Source organism: Dasypus novemcinctus, chromosome 3 (assembly GCF_030445035.2).
Source record: "Dasypus novemcinctus isolate mDasNov1 chromosome 3, mDasNov1.1.hap2, whole genome shotgun sequence".
Classification (NCBI taxonomy): Eukaryota; Metazoa; Chordata; class Mammalia; order Cingulata; family Dasypodidae; genus Dasypus; species Dasypus novemcinctus.
Window position 1 is genome coordinate 31,338,639 of NC_080675.1, and position 15,497 is coordinate 31,354,135.

Consider the following 15,497-nt stretch of genomic DNA (forward strand, 5'->3'; position numbering starts at 1 on the left):
CAGACGTGGTTTTCCCTGGTCTCCAGGGTCACAGGCTACCAATCTGGAAGTTTAGTCTCCAAGGATACTTGTCTTCTGCCCTCAGCCCCCAGCCAATTGTGTTCCTGCTTGGGCATCTCTTGAATTCTTTAGGACACAGACTCACAGCCTTACTCTCCTGCCCCAGCCCCAGCCTAGTGACCCCTGGAGATGGGCAAAAGAGAAGTAGGGCCCACCTCGAACTCCTGAGCCTTTGGGACAGCGAGAGCAGCCAGATGTTTTCACTGTGCTTGGCTGGGAGTAGGAAAGAAAAATTCTGCTGAGGTCCACAGTCCTGATTCAGAGCCCAAAGGAGTAGTTTCAGAAGATGAGGACTCGACATTCTATGTCTAGCAGAGGACTGGGCAAGGAGCGCCGCCTGCTCAGAACCAAGAATACCCACCTTGTATCCATGGAACCAAGGGAACTTGACTCTAGAGTTCCCCAGAGACCTTGCTACCCACCCCCCATCCATACAGCTGAGGAAACTGAGGACTAGAGAGTGAAGTAAACAGAACAAGGGGAGATTGGCTCAGTGACTCAGAAATAATAGAAGATAAGTGAGGGTGAAAATGGGCTTGCTCTCCAAAACCTGGGCCACTAGAACTCGGCTGGGGCCCAAAGAACTTTCATGCTTGAAAGAGAAAAGTTTGTCTAATAGGTGACCAGTTGCACATCTGGGTGGCAAGGATGAGACTGTTACTTCTTGAAGTGGTAATGCTATTTAAAAAAAAAAAAAGCATGAATGAAAAATCATGGAATAGTAGAGTTACTTCGTCTATGTCCAGGTAAGGACACAGGTTCACAGCTACTGCACCCAAGACCCCAACCTAGTCAAGCAGGGCTGGGACTAGAACTAGACCCTCAGGTTTCCAGCGATGGAGTCTCAGGCAAACCAAGGCCTGGGGGAAAGAGCTGCAGTCTTGGCCTATCTTCAAGGCTGAGAACCCTGGTGGCCCCTGATCTGTGCCGGTGCACCAGTCGGATCCAGAGCTAGGGCACAGGGCACCCTTGCCTGGGCTGCTGGCCCACCCCTGCCCGACCTCGGGCTGGAAGGACAAAGCAGTCCATATGATTTAAGCAGAGACTGTGTCAAGGGATTGCAAGCTCAAAAGCCTCGGGGCAGTATTTGGGTGAGCCTTGTGGAGAGGTGGTCAGTCCCACCGAGGGTGGTCAAATTCAGCGCAGTGGCCGCAGGGCTCCAAGCCCTAAGCAGCAAGTGGGAGTGTTCTCCCCAGAAACTGAGGCCCAGAGAAGCTCGACGCTTTCAGGTAAGCTCCGAAGTCCGGGCATTTCCCACGCCACCAGGCCGTCCCCGGGCAGAGCCAATTGCAGAGAGAGAGCGGGCGCTGATGGACGGGAGGGGGCGGGGGCCGCGGTCTCTTTAAAGCCCCAGCTGGGGCGGCGCGGGGCGGGGCCGCTCTCGGAGCCGCGGGGCGCGGGCGGGACGGAGCGGGGTCCCCGGCAGCGCCCGCGGGGCGGGTGCGGGCGGGCCGCGCGCTTCTTTCTCCGCCCCGGCCGGGGCAAGAGCGTGGGCGCCGTAAGGGCGCCGAGTGGCCAGCGTCCCCGCGGAGATGGCGCGGCACGTGCGTTGACGGCGCCCGCGCCCCGAGGGTCCCCGCCCTGCGCCTCGCGTCCCGGGGCGAGCATGGAGTCCCCGGAGCCCGAGCTGATCAGGCAGAGCTGGCGGGTCGTGAGCCGCAGCCCTCTGGAGCACGGCACCATCCTGTTCGCCAGGTGAGGGCGGCCCGAGCGCCCCGGGGCAGGGGGTGCCTCGCCGGCAGTGGGCTCGAGGCTGCGCGATTGGCGCCCACCAGGTGCGCGCCAGAGGAGCCGGGCGGGCGGCGGGCGGCGCGGCCCCTTCGGCCCTTCCCCGGCCTTTGCGTGCGTCGGGGGAGCCGGCCCGCGCGCCCCGAACCCACCTGAGCTCGCCGGGGGCGGCCGAGGGCCCTTTCCGGCGGATCCCCTGACACTCAAGCTGCGCCCCCTCCCCGCCTCTGCGTGTTCCCTGGTGGCGACCGCCGGGAGCCGACCGCTGCCAGGTACGGGGGCGCCCCGAGGGCTCCTGCGGGGAGGCAGTGCCGGGCGCACCTGGCAGGCGGGGACCGTGGCGCACCCCGTCCGGGCCGGGGACTATGAACTGCGAGCGACCAACGGCAGGCTAGACCCTCTGGGGGAAAGGAGGACCAGAGAACCTCCAGGGAAGGGGCGACGGGCGCCCTGGGTCGCCCCCGCGGGGGTGGGGCGCAGGAGGCGCGGACCCTCAGAAGGGGCGGCAGGTGTCGGTCTCCTTAGCGAGGAGGCCCGCGCCAGCCCTTCTTTCGTCGCTAACGGGACAACGCGCCCTTCACGAGGTTTTTTTTCGGGAACCTCCTTAAGCCAGCCCGGAAATTCTGAGGAGGTTTTTGTAAAGCCTCCCCCGAGACAGAAGGGGGATAAATTCACAGAGTTACACCACATCACAACGCGCCCTCCCAAACGCGGCTGACAGCTTCAGCCTGTGCCTCTGTGTTCTCCCCAAGCCTGTTTTCCCCCAAGACACCCACCGCAGCGTCTACACTCCCAAGCCGTGTGGCCGCGGGCAGTTTATTAACCTGCGCTTCCTCACAGGGTACCAGCTGTCCCCACCGCTTAGCACTGTGAGGAGCACAGGAGGTAACCGTGTGCACCGTACGCAGTGCTCAGCACGTGCGAAGAGTTTGTTTTTTGTGTTATTATCACTGAGCAGAGCCCTTCAGACATGCCTGGACTCTGGAGAACGAGAAGTTTTAACCCAAAAGGGGGAGGCCTAGAGAGAGAAAAAGGGAGAAAGCAAGAGAAGGACTTTCCCCTTCCACAATCTAACTCCAGATTTCCTGTCCCAGGACACACCCCTGAGCTATGCATGGAGACCTGCTATAAGCCATGTGCCCTGAGAGGTCTGGGGACACCCCTCAGAGCCGGCAGAAGGGGCGAGGAGGGGGGCGCTGGCAAAGGGGTGCGGCCTGGTTTGTCGCTGACACTCTGGCTCTGCCGGGACGCCCGCTGCTGGACAGCCAGGCCTCTCCTGGGCTGATGCCTGCGCCTCCCCCAACAGGCTGTTTGACCTGGAGCCTGACCTGCTGTCCCTCTTCCAGTACAACTGCCGCCAGTTCTCCAGCGTGGAGGCCTGCCTCTCCTCCCCCGAGTTCCTGGACCACATCAGGAAGGTGAGGGAAGACGGGTGCTGCCGCCGGGTGGTCCTGGGGTCTAGCTGGGTGCCCTCCGGGAGAGCGGGAGGGACTGGGGAGGAGGAAAGTTACTTCCACTTTCAGCCCCAAAGCCCTCCGTGTCTGCTCCTTCCCCTCCAGGCTGGACTTCCCTTGCTGTGTGGCCAGCTGGCCTCAGCCCCTGCCATTGCCTCTGGCCTTGTCCCCTGGCTCCTGACTGTTAGGGTCCAGCCACCTCGTTAGGGGCTGGGCTGGGGTGTTCTTAGAGGCTTGTGGCTCTCACAGGGCCTCGGTTTCCCCTTGTTCCAGGCAGACAACACTGTCCGATAGGCTTAGTGGGGAATTTGAGATCCTCAGTGGTGAGAGGTTTCTTCCCTACGTGTAACATGGAGAAGTTAGGCCACCACATGTTGAGTGCCTGCTGTATGCAAGCACAGGTTGCCTCTCACCTTGGATCCTGGAAAACCACAATCCTGGTGAACTCGCTGGCCTCTGGTTGGGACCCCCAGGTCCTGGGGCGTGGTGGCGGGTGGGTGGGCTTGCCCGGGCCCTCTCTGTTCCGACTCCACCTTGGCCTTGGCAGGTCATGGTCGTGATTGACACTGCAGTGACCAACGTGGAGGACCTGTCCTCGCTGGAGGAGTACCTCGCTGGTCTGGGCAGGAAGCATCGGGCGGTGGGCGTCAAGCTCAGCTCCTTCTCGGTGGGTCAAGGGGCTTTTCTCCCCTCCAGAGCTTCCGGCCTGAGGCCACCTCTCTCCTGGCTCACCCCATCCACCTGTTCTCTCTTCTGGTCCCATACGCTCTGCTCACCAGGGCTTGGGGCCTGCATTTGTTACTTACCTGCTGTGTGTCCCTGGCACTGGCTTGCCCTCTCGAAGCCTCTGTTTTTCCTTCTCTGGGATAACTTCCCTTAGAATCATAGAAACCTAAGGAACCTGTGGGATTAGCTGGGCTGAGCAGTTTTCTATTGCTGTGTAACCCCCCCCCACCCCTCCAGGAAATGTACGACCTTAAAACAATAATTTCTGGTTTCTTACGGCTGGACTCAGCTGAGTGTTTCTTCTGCCCGATGCAGTACAGCTGGCATCATTCCTGCACTGCCTTCAGCTGGGAGCTCAGCTGGGTGGAATGTCCAAGATGGCCTGTCACACCCAGGGTCTCTCTCCTTGTGGTCTCTTACCTGTCAGTATTCTAGCTGACCTTGGCGGAGATGGCAGCTGAATTCCCAGAAGACGAGCTCCAGGATGCAAGTGCTTATCAAGCTTCTACTTGTGTCATTCTTGCTAAAGTCCCACTGGCCAGAGCCAGGCACATGGGGAATCCAGTGTCCAGGCTAGGAGGGTGGGAGGACCCTACATCCCGACAGCTTGGTTCACTGAGGCCACCGACATGGCAGCCTACCATATGGTCCTGTCACTTTGCTAGACAGTAAGTTCCTTAAGGAAATGTGTTCTTCTCTCTAGCACCAGCACAGCACCTGGCCCTTAATGGTATTCGGTAAATATTTGTGGAATAAACGAACCTTATCTCATTTTGCTTAACAATACCAAATGAGAGGAATTATTCTGGAAAACTTACTGTGTGCAGATCCTCTGCTGAGAGTTTCTATGGATTATTCCATTTCATCACCCCAACAGGCTATGAGTTAACTTTTACTTTCCTTATTTTACTGATGAAGCACCTGAGGATCAGAGAGTTTAACTCATTTGCTCGGGGCCACACAGCTCATAAATGATTGAGTCAGAATTTGAACTCAGACCCATCTGGCTCCAGGTCCTGGCTCTTAACCACCATGACTGCAGGGTCAGGAAACTGAGGCCTGGGGCAATCACCTGCCTTGGCCTGAGCTGGCAAAGCCTTGGCCCCGCTCCTGCGGTGGTTGTGAACCTAGGAGTGGAGAGAAATGCTTTGTTCACTGTAAATTCTCACCCTTAGCGGGGAGGGTGGGTGGGCACAGTCAGGTACCCAAGGATTGGGGCAGGGTCCAGGGAAGCATGGACCCCGTGTGGGACTGGAGCAAGGCTCCAGCCCCAGGCCTCGTTCCCTGCCTTCGGGAATGACGAGGTGCCCTCTGCCTCCGCAGACGGTGGGCGAGTCCCTGCTGTACATGCTGGAGAAGAGTCTGGGTCCTGCCTTCACTCCCGCCGTGCGGGCCGCCTGGAGCCAGCTCTACGCGGCCGTGGCGCAGGCCATGAGTCGAGGCTGGGACAGCGTGTAAGAGGCGGCCCCTGCCCTGCGGCCCCCCACCCGTCAGTCTGTCTGTCTGTCGGTGTGTCCGCTTTGGCCTGGGCTCCCCCCGGCCTCCCTGCGCCTCAGTCCTTGTCCCCTTGGCCATCTGGAGAGAGGATGGAGCAGGGCTGGGGGCCTCGGTCCTCACCCCCCACGCTCTGGCGACTGCAGACAGAGAGACTTCTGGATTTCCCCTCACCCCCGGCCTCTTCCCTGCCTGCCTTCCCCTCTGGCAGTCCCTCTTCCTCAGGAGTTTTGGTGGGACAGGTGGCTCCGAGAAGGTGTGGGGCTCTCTGCTCACCATCTCAGGTGAGCTTGGGCCTGGTGGGAAGTGGGTGGCTGAGCATCAGGCCCCTCCCTCATCTTGCTTGTCCCTGCCCTTTATTGATTTATTGACTTACCTATTTATTTGTTTAGGTGCTGGGGTGTGGTTATGCCTTTTTTCCCTTTTGCACTGTTTCCCTTTCCCTCCTTGGGCACGGCTGGTGGAAGCTCCCTCATCGTTGCTCTGTAGGCCCCTGCTAGCCAGCAAGGGGGTGGCGGGACTGGAGGGGCGGAAAGGGGCGACTGTCATTCCACAGAGACCCGAGACCCCATGGCTTCTCCTCCCCCCCCACCCCTCCTTTCTGCCTCTTCCCACCCTGACTGTCAGCCCCCCCCCACCATGTTAATATCAGCATGTGCTTGTACTTAGGCACAGTAAGGAGAGAAAGCAGCAGGAAATGCCCTCTGCGTCCCCTGGGCCGCCTGCACTTCTCTCTTTTGCTCTGTGCTGTGGCTGTATAAACTCATGAGGAATAAACCTGTTCTGTGTGCCTCTCTGAACCTCCAGGACTGATTTCTAGGGTATCGGCTTGTGCCAGAAGAAGCTGCGGGGCTGGGCAGGGGAGGGGAGACATACGGGGGCAGGAGGACCAAGGCTAGGGTGGGTGGGATAGAAGGGGGAGGCCTGGGGAAGGCCGGAAGCCAGTCGTGAAGAAAGAGCTAGGGCTCTGTGGTGGAAATTGGCTGCAGGTCACTAAACCCAGCTACTGCGCCTCCAGGTGCACCGCTGGACTACAGTTCCCAGCTTCCCTTGCAGCTGGGTGGAACGTGTGACTGAGTTCTGGCCAATGGGATGTGGGTGCTGCTTCTGCTTCTGGGTCATCGACTCTCGACCTGTTCCTCCATGCTCTGCCACCCATCCCTGCTTGAGCAGACCTCACAGTGGCCTTGGGGACATGTATTGAATGTGACAGAGCCACAGAGTAGACGGAGTCTGGGTCCCAAATTGCTGCTTGGAGGGAAGTGGGCACTAATCAGGATTGTTCATTTTGAACTTTACGATGAACTTCACTCACATCTGTGCCATTATGTTTTGGGCTGTGCTTGTTATGACAGCTAGTTTCAGCCACATTAATCCAGAGTCTAAAGCAGTTCATTGATGAGGGGTCTGGGAGCCCACGAGCTGGTGGGACAAGAGTCCAGGAATCAGGGATGAGTCAGCTGCCAGGATGGCAGTAAAGGATGCCAATGGTTTGTATCACCCAGGAAAGCTTCTAGATCCTCCTCGGAGGGGCAGACACCAATCCCCGGGTGTGCATTTTAGGGATAAATTCAATGGGTTAATCCATAGTGTGCCTGGAGCTGAAGAACGTATGTGAGTGTGTGTGTGTGGTCAAGAGGAGTGGGTCAACCCAGGCAAAGAAACAGCCAGAGGAATGGGGCGGTGGAGAAGCGTTACAAGGTGGCTTCATCTGAGCAGCCTTGTGGCTAACGTTTCACACGCTCCTGGCCTCCGAGGTGGGGGCGCTGGAACTGTGCTGTGCGTGGAGGTTTTCTCGGCTGAGAAGATGTAAGCTAGTGCCAACAGGGCCTTGCTTGGCTCCCAGCCAGGGCCTCTCGTTGGTGAAGCTGGGAGGCCAGGCCTGGCAGGCTGTGAGGTGGCGGGCCTTGGGCCTAGAGCACTTGAGGCATGCCTTTTCCACTGTGGCATCAGAAGCATTTTCTCCAGGGCCACAGGCTCTCCCCTGCAGCTGTGACTCAGAGTCCATGCCCTGCCACTGCCCCCCAGGGGTTGACTCCAACTCCAGTGATGGGGTGAAAGGTCACCTCTTCTGTCTTGGACCATCCCAAGCACGGGGTGGGGGTTGCCTCCCTTCCCCTCGAGCACAGTGTGTGTATGTGTACATAGGGGAGTCCTAGTCCAGCTCCCTCTCTATTCAAGGGCGCGGCCTGTAGTCTCCCGCTCTCTCTCCTGCTCCCCTCCTGGTTCTCCGCCCACAAACCTGCCGCTTCAGCCTGTCTTACACAGAGCAGCCCTTCCCTCAACCCCCCTTCCCTCTCCAGCTACCCCCAATTCTTCACTTCCCTTGATAGCAAAACTCTTCAAAAGAGCGTTCTTTACTCGTTTTCATTTCCTCGGGAAGTCTGGTCCCCACCCCTAATCTGTTGTCATTGCCAGCAACTTCCATCTTGCCAAATGCAAGAATCACTTAGTCCTCATCTTACTCTTCCGCTCAGCAGCATGCGAAGTAGTGGATCATGCCTTCCTTTATTTTTAAACTCCTTAGTGTGGAAAAACTTTAACACACAAAATCAAGAAAGGATAGTGACTCTCCTGGTACCCCCTGTCCCACATCAACAATTAGCAACTCAAGGCCTCCCCGCCCCTTTCTGCGGCTGGAGAATTTTAAAGCAAACCTAAGACTTCATGTCCTTTCACTTTTAACTGCCTCTGCATGCATGTCTAGCTGATAAAGACCTTTTCTCTCCCTGATGTATTAAACCAGGCCATCATTCAACAAGATTAACATCTCCTCAACATCACTTGAGGCCGGGTCCATGTTCAAATTTCCCTGATGTCTCAAAGATGTCTTTCTACAGCTGGTGTGCTCAAATCAGGCTGCCAGTGAGGTCCATATATTGCATTTGGTTGCATTTGTTAATCTTTCATTCTGCACCAGCCCCCACCCCTCCCTTTCCCCCATGCCACTCATCTATGGGGGAACCGGGTCATTGGTCTAAGGCATGTCCTGCCTTGGGGACTTGGCTGACACTTCCTCATGGCATCTTTTAACTTACTCTCTCACGCCCTGTGTTTCCTGGGAGTCCCATTCTTCTCCCGACTCCCTGTTCCGGGTTCTGCTCTGGCCCCTCCTCATCTCTCCTGTGGACTCCCCTCCCCATCTCTTTGGGTTGGCGAAGGGGGCAGAGGTTTACTGGCCTGCAGATCTGCAGTTATTTACAGGCGTCAGGCCCGCTGTGTGAGGGATCAGCTCTCACCCATTCCCAGGGCAGGGGCTGCCTGAAGGTTCGACTGTTTTGCACACCCATCCACACTAGAATCAACCGGGGGACTTTTTTTTTTTTTTTTAGTAAAAGAGGTGCCCAGCCCCATTCCAGAAGTTTTGGTTGAATTGTTCAGGGATGGGACCTGGATATGGGATTGTTTAAAAGCTTCCAGAAGCTTCCTGTTCAGAGGCGGGATCCAAACCTCAGCATTCCAGGCTTGAAAGATGCTCGGTTGCTGGTGTCAGTGTTCACAAAAACAAAACAGCTTCTGTTGAGGAAACCTGTGAGCTCTGTTCAGTAAACCAGTTCCCGCCCCAGGGCCTTCCCAGAGGGGACTTAGAAACCTGGAGTCCGGCCTGCACTCCCCAGGAGACACCCGAGGTGCCCCCAGCAGCTTTGGAGGTGGCAGGGAGCCTGCCCTGGAGGTGTCCTTAGGTGCCCCTAGCCGCCCACCTCCTGGGAGCCAGGGTCTCCTGCTCCGTCCCCAGCCCTGCAGTGCCCGGACGTCAGATGCTCCTCTGCCCTTTTGGGGAGAGCCAGCTAAGCTGGTGCCTTGGCCCACCTGGACACCAAGGCCTGCCCCCGTCCCACCCCAGCCCTCCCTGCAGTGCTCCTGGCCTGCTGAGTACAAAGAGATGCCTCCCCCCCCCACCCCCGTGGCCTCAGCTTGGGGCTGCCGTCCCCTGGCTGCTCGCTCTAGCTTTGCTCCTGCTCAGCAAGCTCCCCTGAAAGGTGCTGAGCCACGGGCTTGCCCAGGGTGCGAGGCAGGGTCCCCGAGGGGCAGGAGGAGACCCTGAGAGTGCTGGCAGGCATTCCCAGATCCTCGGGGACACTTTCCTACAGCAGCCAGTAGCCCACCCCGTTCCCAGGCAGGGCCGCAGCCCCTCCAGCTCAGCCAAGGGGGTCTCCATTATTTCTCTCCCCCGGAGCAGCCTTTGTGGCTTTCCTGGGCCTTTATTGGTAAAACTGTTGTTGGGAGGGCAGAGGGGTCCAGAGGACGGGCCCTGGCCACGCCCAGGCGCGTGCTCTCCAGGCGTCCCTGCGCACACTCGGGGCCTCGTCCCTTCAACTCCATGGCCCTCTCCAGAAGGGCCATAGGAAGACCATTGGTGCCTCAGTTTCTCCATCTGGAGAGGGAAACTTGCCCTCGGAGTTGAGGCGAGTTTCACCTGGGACTGGCGGGGGTCTGGGGAGCGGGCAGCGGGCCTGGGGCGGAGGCAGCCTGTGGCCTGGCGGCTGACTTCTAGGCCTGACCCCAGCTGAGTAGGGGAGGGTGGGCGAGGAGCAGGGAGGGTGAGGTGCTGTGCTGCCCGGGGATTGGGTCGTTTTCTTTCCCACCCTTAGTCCTAACCAACCGGCCAGGGCTAGGGAGCCCCGTTTCTGGGGCAGCCCCTGGCATGCCAGGGAGGCTTTTGACCCAAGGCCAGGCCTAGAGAGGGCCAAGCCTCTGCGCCCATCCCTGGGAGGGGTGGCAAGGAGAGGGGGTGCGGTTTGGAGCAGGGGCAGGGGGGTGGTAAAGGGTGTAGGGGGCTCTGTTCACGCTCAGACCCTGCGTGTCCCGGGAGGACCTGGCCCCTCCTGGCCCCTCCGGCTGTACAGCCGAGGGCCCCTGGCTTCAGGGAGGGGGCGGCGCGGGGCGTGCTGCGCGGTAGCAGAGGGCTTGACCGATGTCTCTTGAATCTGCCCGTGTCTGGGTCCCACCAGCCCTTCCCAGAGTTCGGGCCGCCCCGTCCTCACCCGGCCATCCTGACTTCACTCTCGCCCCTTCTTCCCACGGCGCCGGTGCGGGGCCTAACCTGCACACGTGCTCAAGCCATCCCCCAGCCTCCCCCTTCCAGGGGTGCTCCACTCTTGGGGCCAAGTCCAAACTCCTGACCCAGGCCCCGCGATGCTCGCCCAGAGGCTGAGACGCGCCCGGGGCCCAAGTGCGCCCCGGGCTGCTGGGAACCGATGAGGTGTGCAGACGGCCCTTCTCGCCCCTGGGGAGCCCCGGCTGTGCGCAGGTTCAGCTCTGAGACCGAGGCTTGGGCTTCTGCGGTCACCTTACTCAGACACCTGGCCTGGCCCTCCCCACCCACCTTGCCCCCGCAGGGCGCCGCCCTGCTGCCTCAGCTGCTTGGGGGTCGTTTCCTCACGCAGAGGGTCAGCTGTGACCCCCAGCATGGACGAAGATGCCCCAGGCATTGGCATTAAAAACACGCCCGCCAACGGGCTGCAGACGCTGGAGGAGAGGGTCCCAGTGTTCCCACAGGGAGGCCCGGAGAAGGCTGCGTCCCCTCCACCAGCGCCCACCCCACCCCCAGCTGCGCTCCCTCTATTCAGCGATGACACATGGCAGGGGGGCTCACGTCTCCTACCCTGACTTTCTGGATGAGGGGCCGGAGGGCAGGGTCAATTAGGTGGCACAAGGATGGGCTGGAACCAGCCCCTGACCCAGGACTCGTGTTCCCCAGGGCACGGAGTTCTTACCTGGTAGAACCTCGCACCCCTGGGTCAGCAGAGCCTTCCAGACCTGGCCGAGGCCACACCTCCCCCGTCCCCCAGCGCTGCTGGCCGAGGCCCTGTGCGGCCCGAGGTGGCCCCCCTCCCTGGAGCCTTCACTGATGCCTGCACGCACTGCCCGCACACGGCCTCTGCCACCCTCGGGGGCTGCCCTGATGATCTTCAGGGTCACCAAAGACCCGAAAGCTCCCACCTGCTGCTCGGGGGGCTCCCAGAGCTCCCGCAGAGAACGAGACCCAGATTCGCTTCCCTCCCTCTGGTCATCCAGGCCTTGCGGGTGGATTCGGGGAGGGGCAGCTCTGGCCCGGGGAGGTGGGAGCTGTGGAGTGAGGTGGCCCTTCAGGCCAGTGGCTGCCCGGAGGCTCACTCCTCAGCAGCTCCTCCCGCTCTGGCCCCTTCCGGGCAGAGGGGAAGCCCTGTCGCAGAGGCACAGGCCAGAGAGGCTGAGGGACTTGTTTATTCAAGGCACGGTCATAGCTTTGATAACAGGCTTCAGCATTCTGGCACATTCCTTTAGTGGTGACGGCAAAGGGAAGTCCCAACCCCGCAGCGGGGCCCCCAGAGGATGCAACACTGCTGATAGGCACTTTGCTTCCAGCGGCGGCTGAGGGACAGGCGGGCGGGCGTGGGGCGGCTCCAGGCCTGTGGAGGGGTGCTGGGCAGGCAGACCTCGGGGGAGCGGGTGCTCTCCAGGCCAGGAGGCAGCTCCCTCCAGAGGGTCAAGTCGGCTGATGAGGGGTGTCTTCAGTGAGCTGGTTGGAACGGGGCAATGAGCTGGGAAGGGGGCTGCTGGGGCCGGGGTCCAGAGATGCGGGTGGATGGTGGTAGGGGGAAGCCAGTGAGGGCAGGTCAGAGGGGAAGGGTGCCTGGGAGGGCCTGGACGTGGGTGGAGGTGTGAGTGCGCGAGGAGCTAACGGGTGGGGGATGGCCGGGGAAAGTTAAGCATGGCCAGTCGCTCTGGGTCTCCAGGAAGGGTGGAGAAGTGAGTGGACTCTGGAACTTTCCCAACATTCACACCACCTTCGGTTGGAATCCGATTGCACTGGACCCAAATCCAGAGGGGGAAGCTGCAGCCGCCCTGCCCTGTTGACTGCGCAGACGCTTCCGAGGGCTGGAGGGCGGGCAGGGGGAGGAGCAGCTGCCCGAGCAGCCCACCTTAGTCCAGCAGGGGCTGTGGGGCCTGGGGGCAGGCAGGGCAGGCGGTGTCCAGGCAAGGAGAGCCCCCAGGCGAGCTCCCAGCAGCCCCCTGCCCCCTGCCCCAAGTACACTCTGGTGCGCAGGCAAAGCCTGGAGCTGGCCCTCTGCCTGCAGCGAGCAGAGCTCCCCGCCGAGGCCTGACCACGCTGCTTCAGAAAGGATCCTGTCCCCACTGCTGGTTGGTGAAACTGGGCCCTGGGTCTGTAAGGGTCAGCCAGACAAGGTGTGGGGAAGGGGCCCCTTCCCCAGCCAACCCAAGCTTTCCGGAAAGACCTTCCTTGCCAGAGGCTTAGGCTAAGCCCCAGGGTACCATGTCTGTCCCTTGAGCACTATTTCTAGCTGAGGTGGAGCTAGAAGCTTCTGGGGTCACAATGTGGACAAAACGTAGAGCAGGGATGGGACCCAGGCAATCTGAGTTCAGGGCACCTGTGTGCCTGGGACCTGGGAGAGAAATGCCCAGGTGAGGTGAGCTGGGGCAGAGTTGGGCCGAGGGGGTGGGGCGCCTTTAGCAGGGGGCTGCAGGGACCCAGACCTTCGGAGGCAGGAGAACACACATCCCAGTCCACCTCCTGGTGGGCTGCACAAGGTGTGCTGGGTGCCTGCGCCGAGGCAGAGGCCTATACCCCACCCGCTGCGGCAAAGGTCCAGGATTGTTCCTGCCCAGGATTTGGCTCTTCCAGGCTGGGAGGGCCCCTCACTCTGCCAGAAAGGGTTTCTCCAGGGAGGACGCAGCTCTGCCCCCCCCGGGGGGATGGGGCGGCCAAGCGTCCGAGCCCCGGCCTCACTGCAGGCCCCTCAAGCTGCCTTCCGTCCTGGGTGCAGGGCGGCCCCGAAAGGGAAGGGCAGGTCCTCCGTGAGGGGCACGGAATGGTTAGAAGCACAGATTTCCTACCCTACGCTGCCGCCCACCTCGGCCGAGCCGGGAGTCAAGGCACTCGGGTGGGTGCGGCGGGGGAAGCTCGGGGCCTGGGCGTCCGCACGTCAGGCAGGACGGCTGGGCCTTGGGGAAGCACATCTGGTTTCCCCCCACCCAGAGTCTGGGGCGCAGAGCCCCGCCACGGATTCCGCCTCTGCTTCTCCCCACCTGGTATTAAGCAGCCAGGGCTAGCACAGGTTTCCTTCATCGAAACGCACAGGCCTCTTTTAATGAGACCCCCAGCGACCGTGGCCCAGCTACTCTCCCAAGACTAAAACTCTGACGGGGGCGGAGGCAGGGGCTCCGTGCTCTCCTGGGGCCCACGGTCTCCGCTGCCCCTTGCTCCGGGTGGCCGGGGGAGCTTTTTCCTCGCAGATCCTCATGCAGGGAAACGAGTGATGCGGCGGCGGTCTGTCTTCTCGCTCTCTGGAGAGGAGGCCGCGTACCTACCTCTGCAGCCTCCTCGGACCGCCGTGGGGCGGGTGGAAGGCGGGGAGAGAGCAGCGGGGCAGATGCAGGCACCTTCTTTCCAGCTGCTCCCTTACACACACCTTCTCCATCTCGACCCCAAGAAGGGCACCCAGGATTCAGTCTGCACCCAGGGCTTGTGCCGCCGCTCCCAGGATGTGGCGGCGGCCCGCGTCCTCTCTCCACCCCAGGGTCTGGCTGCACCGCCCGGTGTCTCCCATTCTAGCTTCTATGCGGCCAGGACGGCGGATGTCTCCACTGGGGGGACCCCAAGTCGGCAGGCCAGAGTGGGGAGACCCGGGCCGCCCTCCTGCTCTCCCCGCCAGGCTCTCCCCTGGCCGCTGTCCTGCCGGGAGTCGCCAGGTGGAGGCCTCGGGTGCCGGTCAGTGGTACTGGCTCTGGCCCTCCAGCTCCAGCCCCTCCTGGAACTGGGCCGAGTTCAGCTCCTGCGCAAGACCCCTCAGGCCGCTCTCCTCCTCTCCGTCCTCCGGCTGGCTGTTCATGGTGCCGTAGGTGTGCCGGCCCGGGGAGGTGGCTGGGCTCAGGGTCATCTCCGGCTCTTGCAGCACAGTGGCCACATACAGCTGCTCAGGACAGAAGGGAGATGGAGGCAAAGTCACTCGCCCATTCCCCGCCCCTCTGCCCCCGCCAAGCCGGGAGCCGTCCACCCCCGGCAGCCTGCTCCCGTCCATCCCACCCGCTGGTCGCTCGGGGTCATTTGCGGAGCATCTGCCGGCTCCGGGGCTGGTGGCAGGTCTCCTGACACCCAGCCCACTGCTCTAGTTATTCTTGTTTCAACGTCAGGCTGACCCCAAGAAGGGGGCGACATGAGAGTCTGCTCAGCTGGGGTCTCAGCGACCCCATCCCTGGGCTCCTACACTTTCTACTATAGCTCCAGAGGCGCGTCCAGAACTCCCTCTGGGGGTGGCATTCGTTGGCCTATGAATCAGGATTTGCAACGCAAGACTTATCTGAGGTCTCGGTCACAGACCTGTCAACCTTGGGGATGCCGGGTGAGCACCAAGGTGGGAAAAACACGGGAATTTCTAAGAAGCAAACTGTGACCCTTGGAAGTGACTATGAAGCCAACTCCTTCCCCTGAAAATGTCAGTAAGAGAAAATTTAACATTTCCTGTATGAATTTATTTCGGTGCAACCAGCCTCGCCAGTTGAAGAGGGAATTATTTTTGCTACAGATGAATGCCAAGTAACTAGACTTTTGGTCCTAAGAAGAAAAATGGCAATGGAACAATGGAAGTGTCCAGCTGCCGGATGGTACTGGCCGGGGTCTGGCTCTGGCATCGTTAATGGGGTACGACGTCTCTCCTGGCACCATGCGTAGCACCCCCTGGAATGTGTTCTAGCCCGTGTTGAACTTGACTCTATCAAGCCTTTGGGTCTAACTTCTGTTTTTCAGGAAATACAGGAGAGACAGTGGGACCTGCTACAAGTCATCAGGAGGAAACAGCCAGAAAAATCCAGAAGGTGGGACATTCTGCAGGAATATAGGTTTGATCTTTGCATCGAGTCTTAGAAAAGGGACCTAAGAGCCAGAGGTACTGGATTAATCCAGCACGTGTTACGGGATTGGCCTTATTTGGACAAGCTGTAAAAGAGAGTGCTAGAACAATCAGGGGAATTTAAATGTGTGTTGGGTATTAGAAGAAATGATAATTTATATATGTCAACTAAAAAAGTAAGTTA

At 60.2% G+C, this 15,497-nt stretch overlaps 2 protein-coding genes across 30 annotated transcripts in view; one reads left to right on the forward strand and one right to left on the reverse strand.

Annotated features, from left to right (window-relative positions):
- Positions 1 to 1,553: 1,553 nt before the first annotated feature.
- NGB (neuroglobin) lies at positions 1,554 to 6,262 on the forward strand. Its single transcript, XM_058294922.1, has 4 exons — positions 1,554 to 1,755; positions 3,095 to 3,206; positions 3,790 to 3,909; positions 5,292 to 6,262. Exons 1-4 carry the CDS (start codon positions 1,667 to 1,669, stop codon positions 5,424 to 5,426), a joined length of 456 nt encoding a protein of 151 aa, XP_058150905.1. The 5' UTR covers positions 1,554 to 1,666; the 3' UTR covers positions 5,427 to 6,262.
- Positions 6,263 to 11,653: 5,391 nt separating this feature from the next.
- Positions 11,654 to 15,497, reverse strand: part of TMEM63C (transmembrane protein 63C) — a 79,036-nt gene continuing 75,192 nt past the window's right edge. For 28 of the 29 annotated variants that reach the window (XM_071213761.1, XM_071213763.1, XM_071213768.1 and 25 more), the window contains one exon: positions 11,654 to 14,377. In XM_071213761.1, the coding sequence (XP_071069862.1) occupies positions 14,177 to 14,377 (201 nt within the window). In that variant the 3' untranslated portion in view covers positions 11,654 to 14,176. The remainder of the gene's footprint in view (positions 14,378 to 15,497) is intronic. The other variant, XR_011648299.1, reaches the window with a different exon arrangement.

Coding starts and splice junctions, on each gene's coding strand:
- NGB (XM_058294922.1), top strand. CDS start 1,667: ATGGAGTCCCCGGAGCCCGAGCTGATCAGGCAGAGCTGGCGGGTCGTG. Junction 1,756..3,094: donor GGCACCATCCTGTTCGCCAG/GTGAGGGCGGCC, acceptor CTCCCCCAACAG/GCTGTTTGACCTGGAGCCTG. Junction 3,910..5,291: donor TCAAGCTCAGCTCCTTCTCG/GTGGGTCAAGGG, acceptor CTGCCTCCGCAG/ACGGTGGGCGAGTCCCTGCT.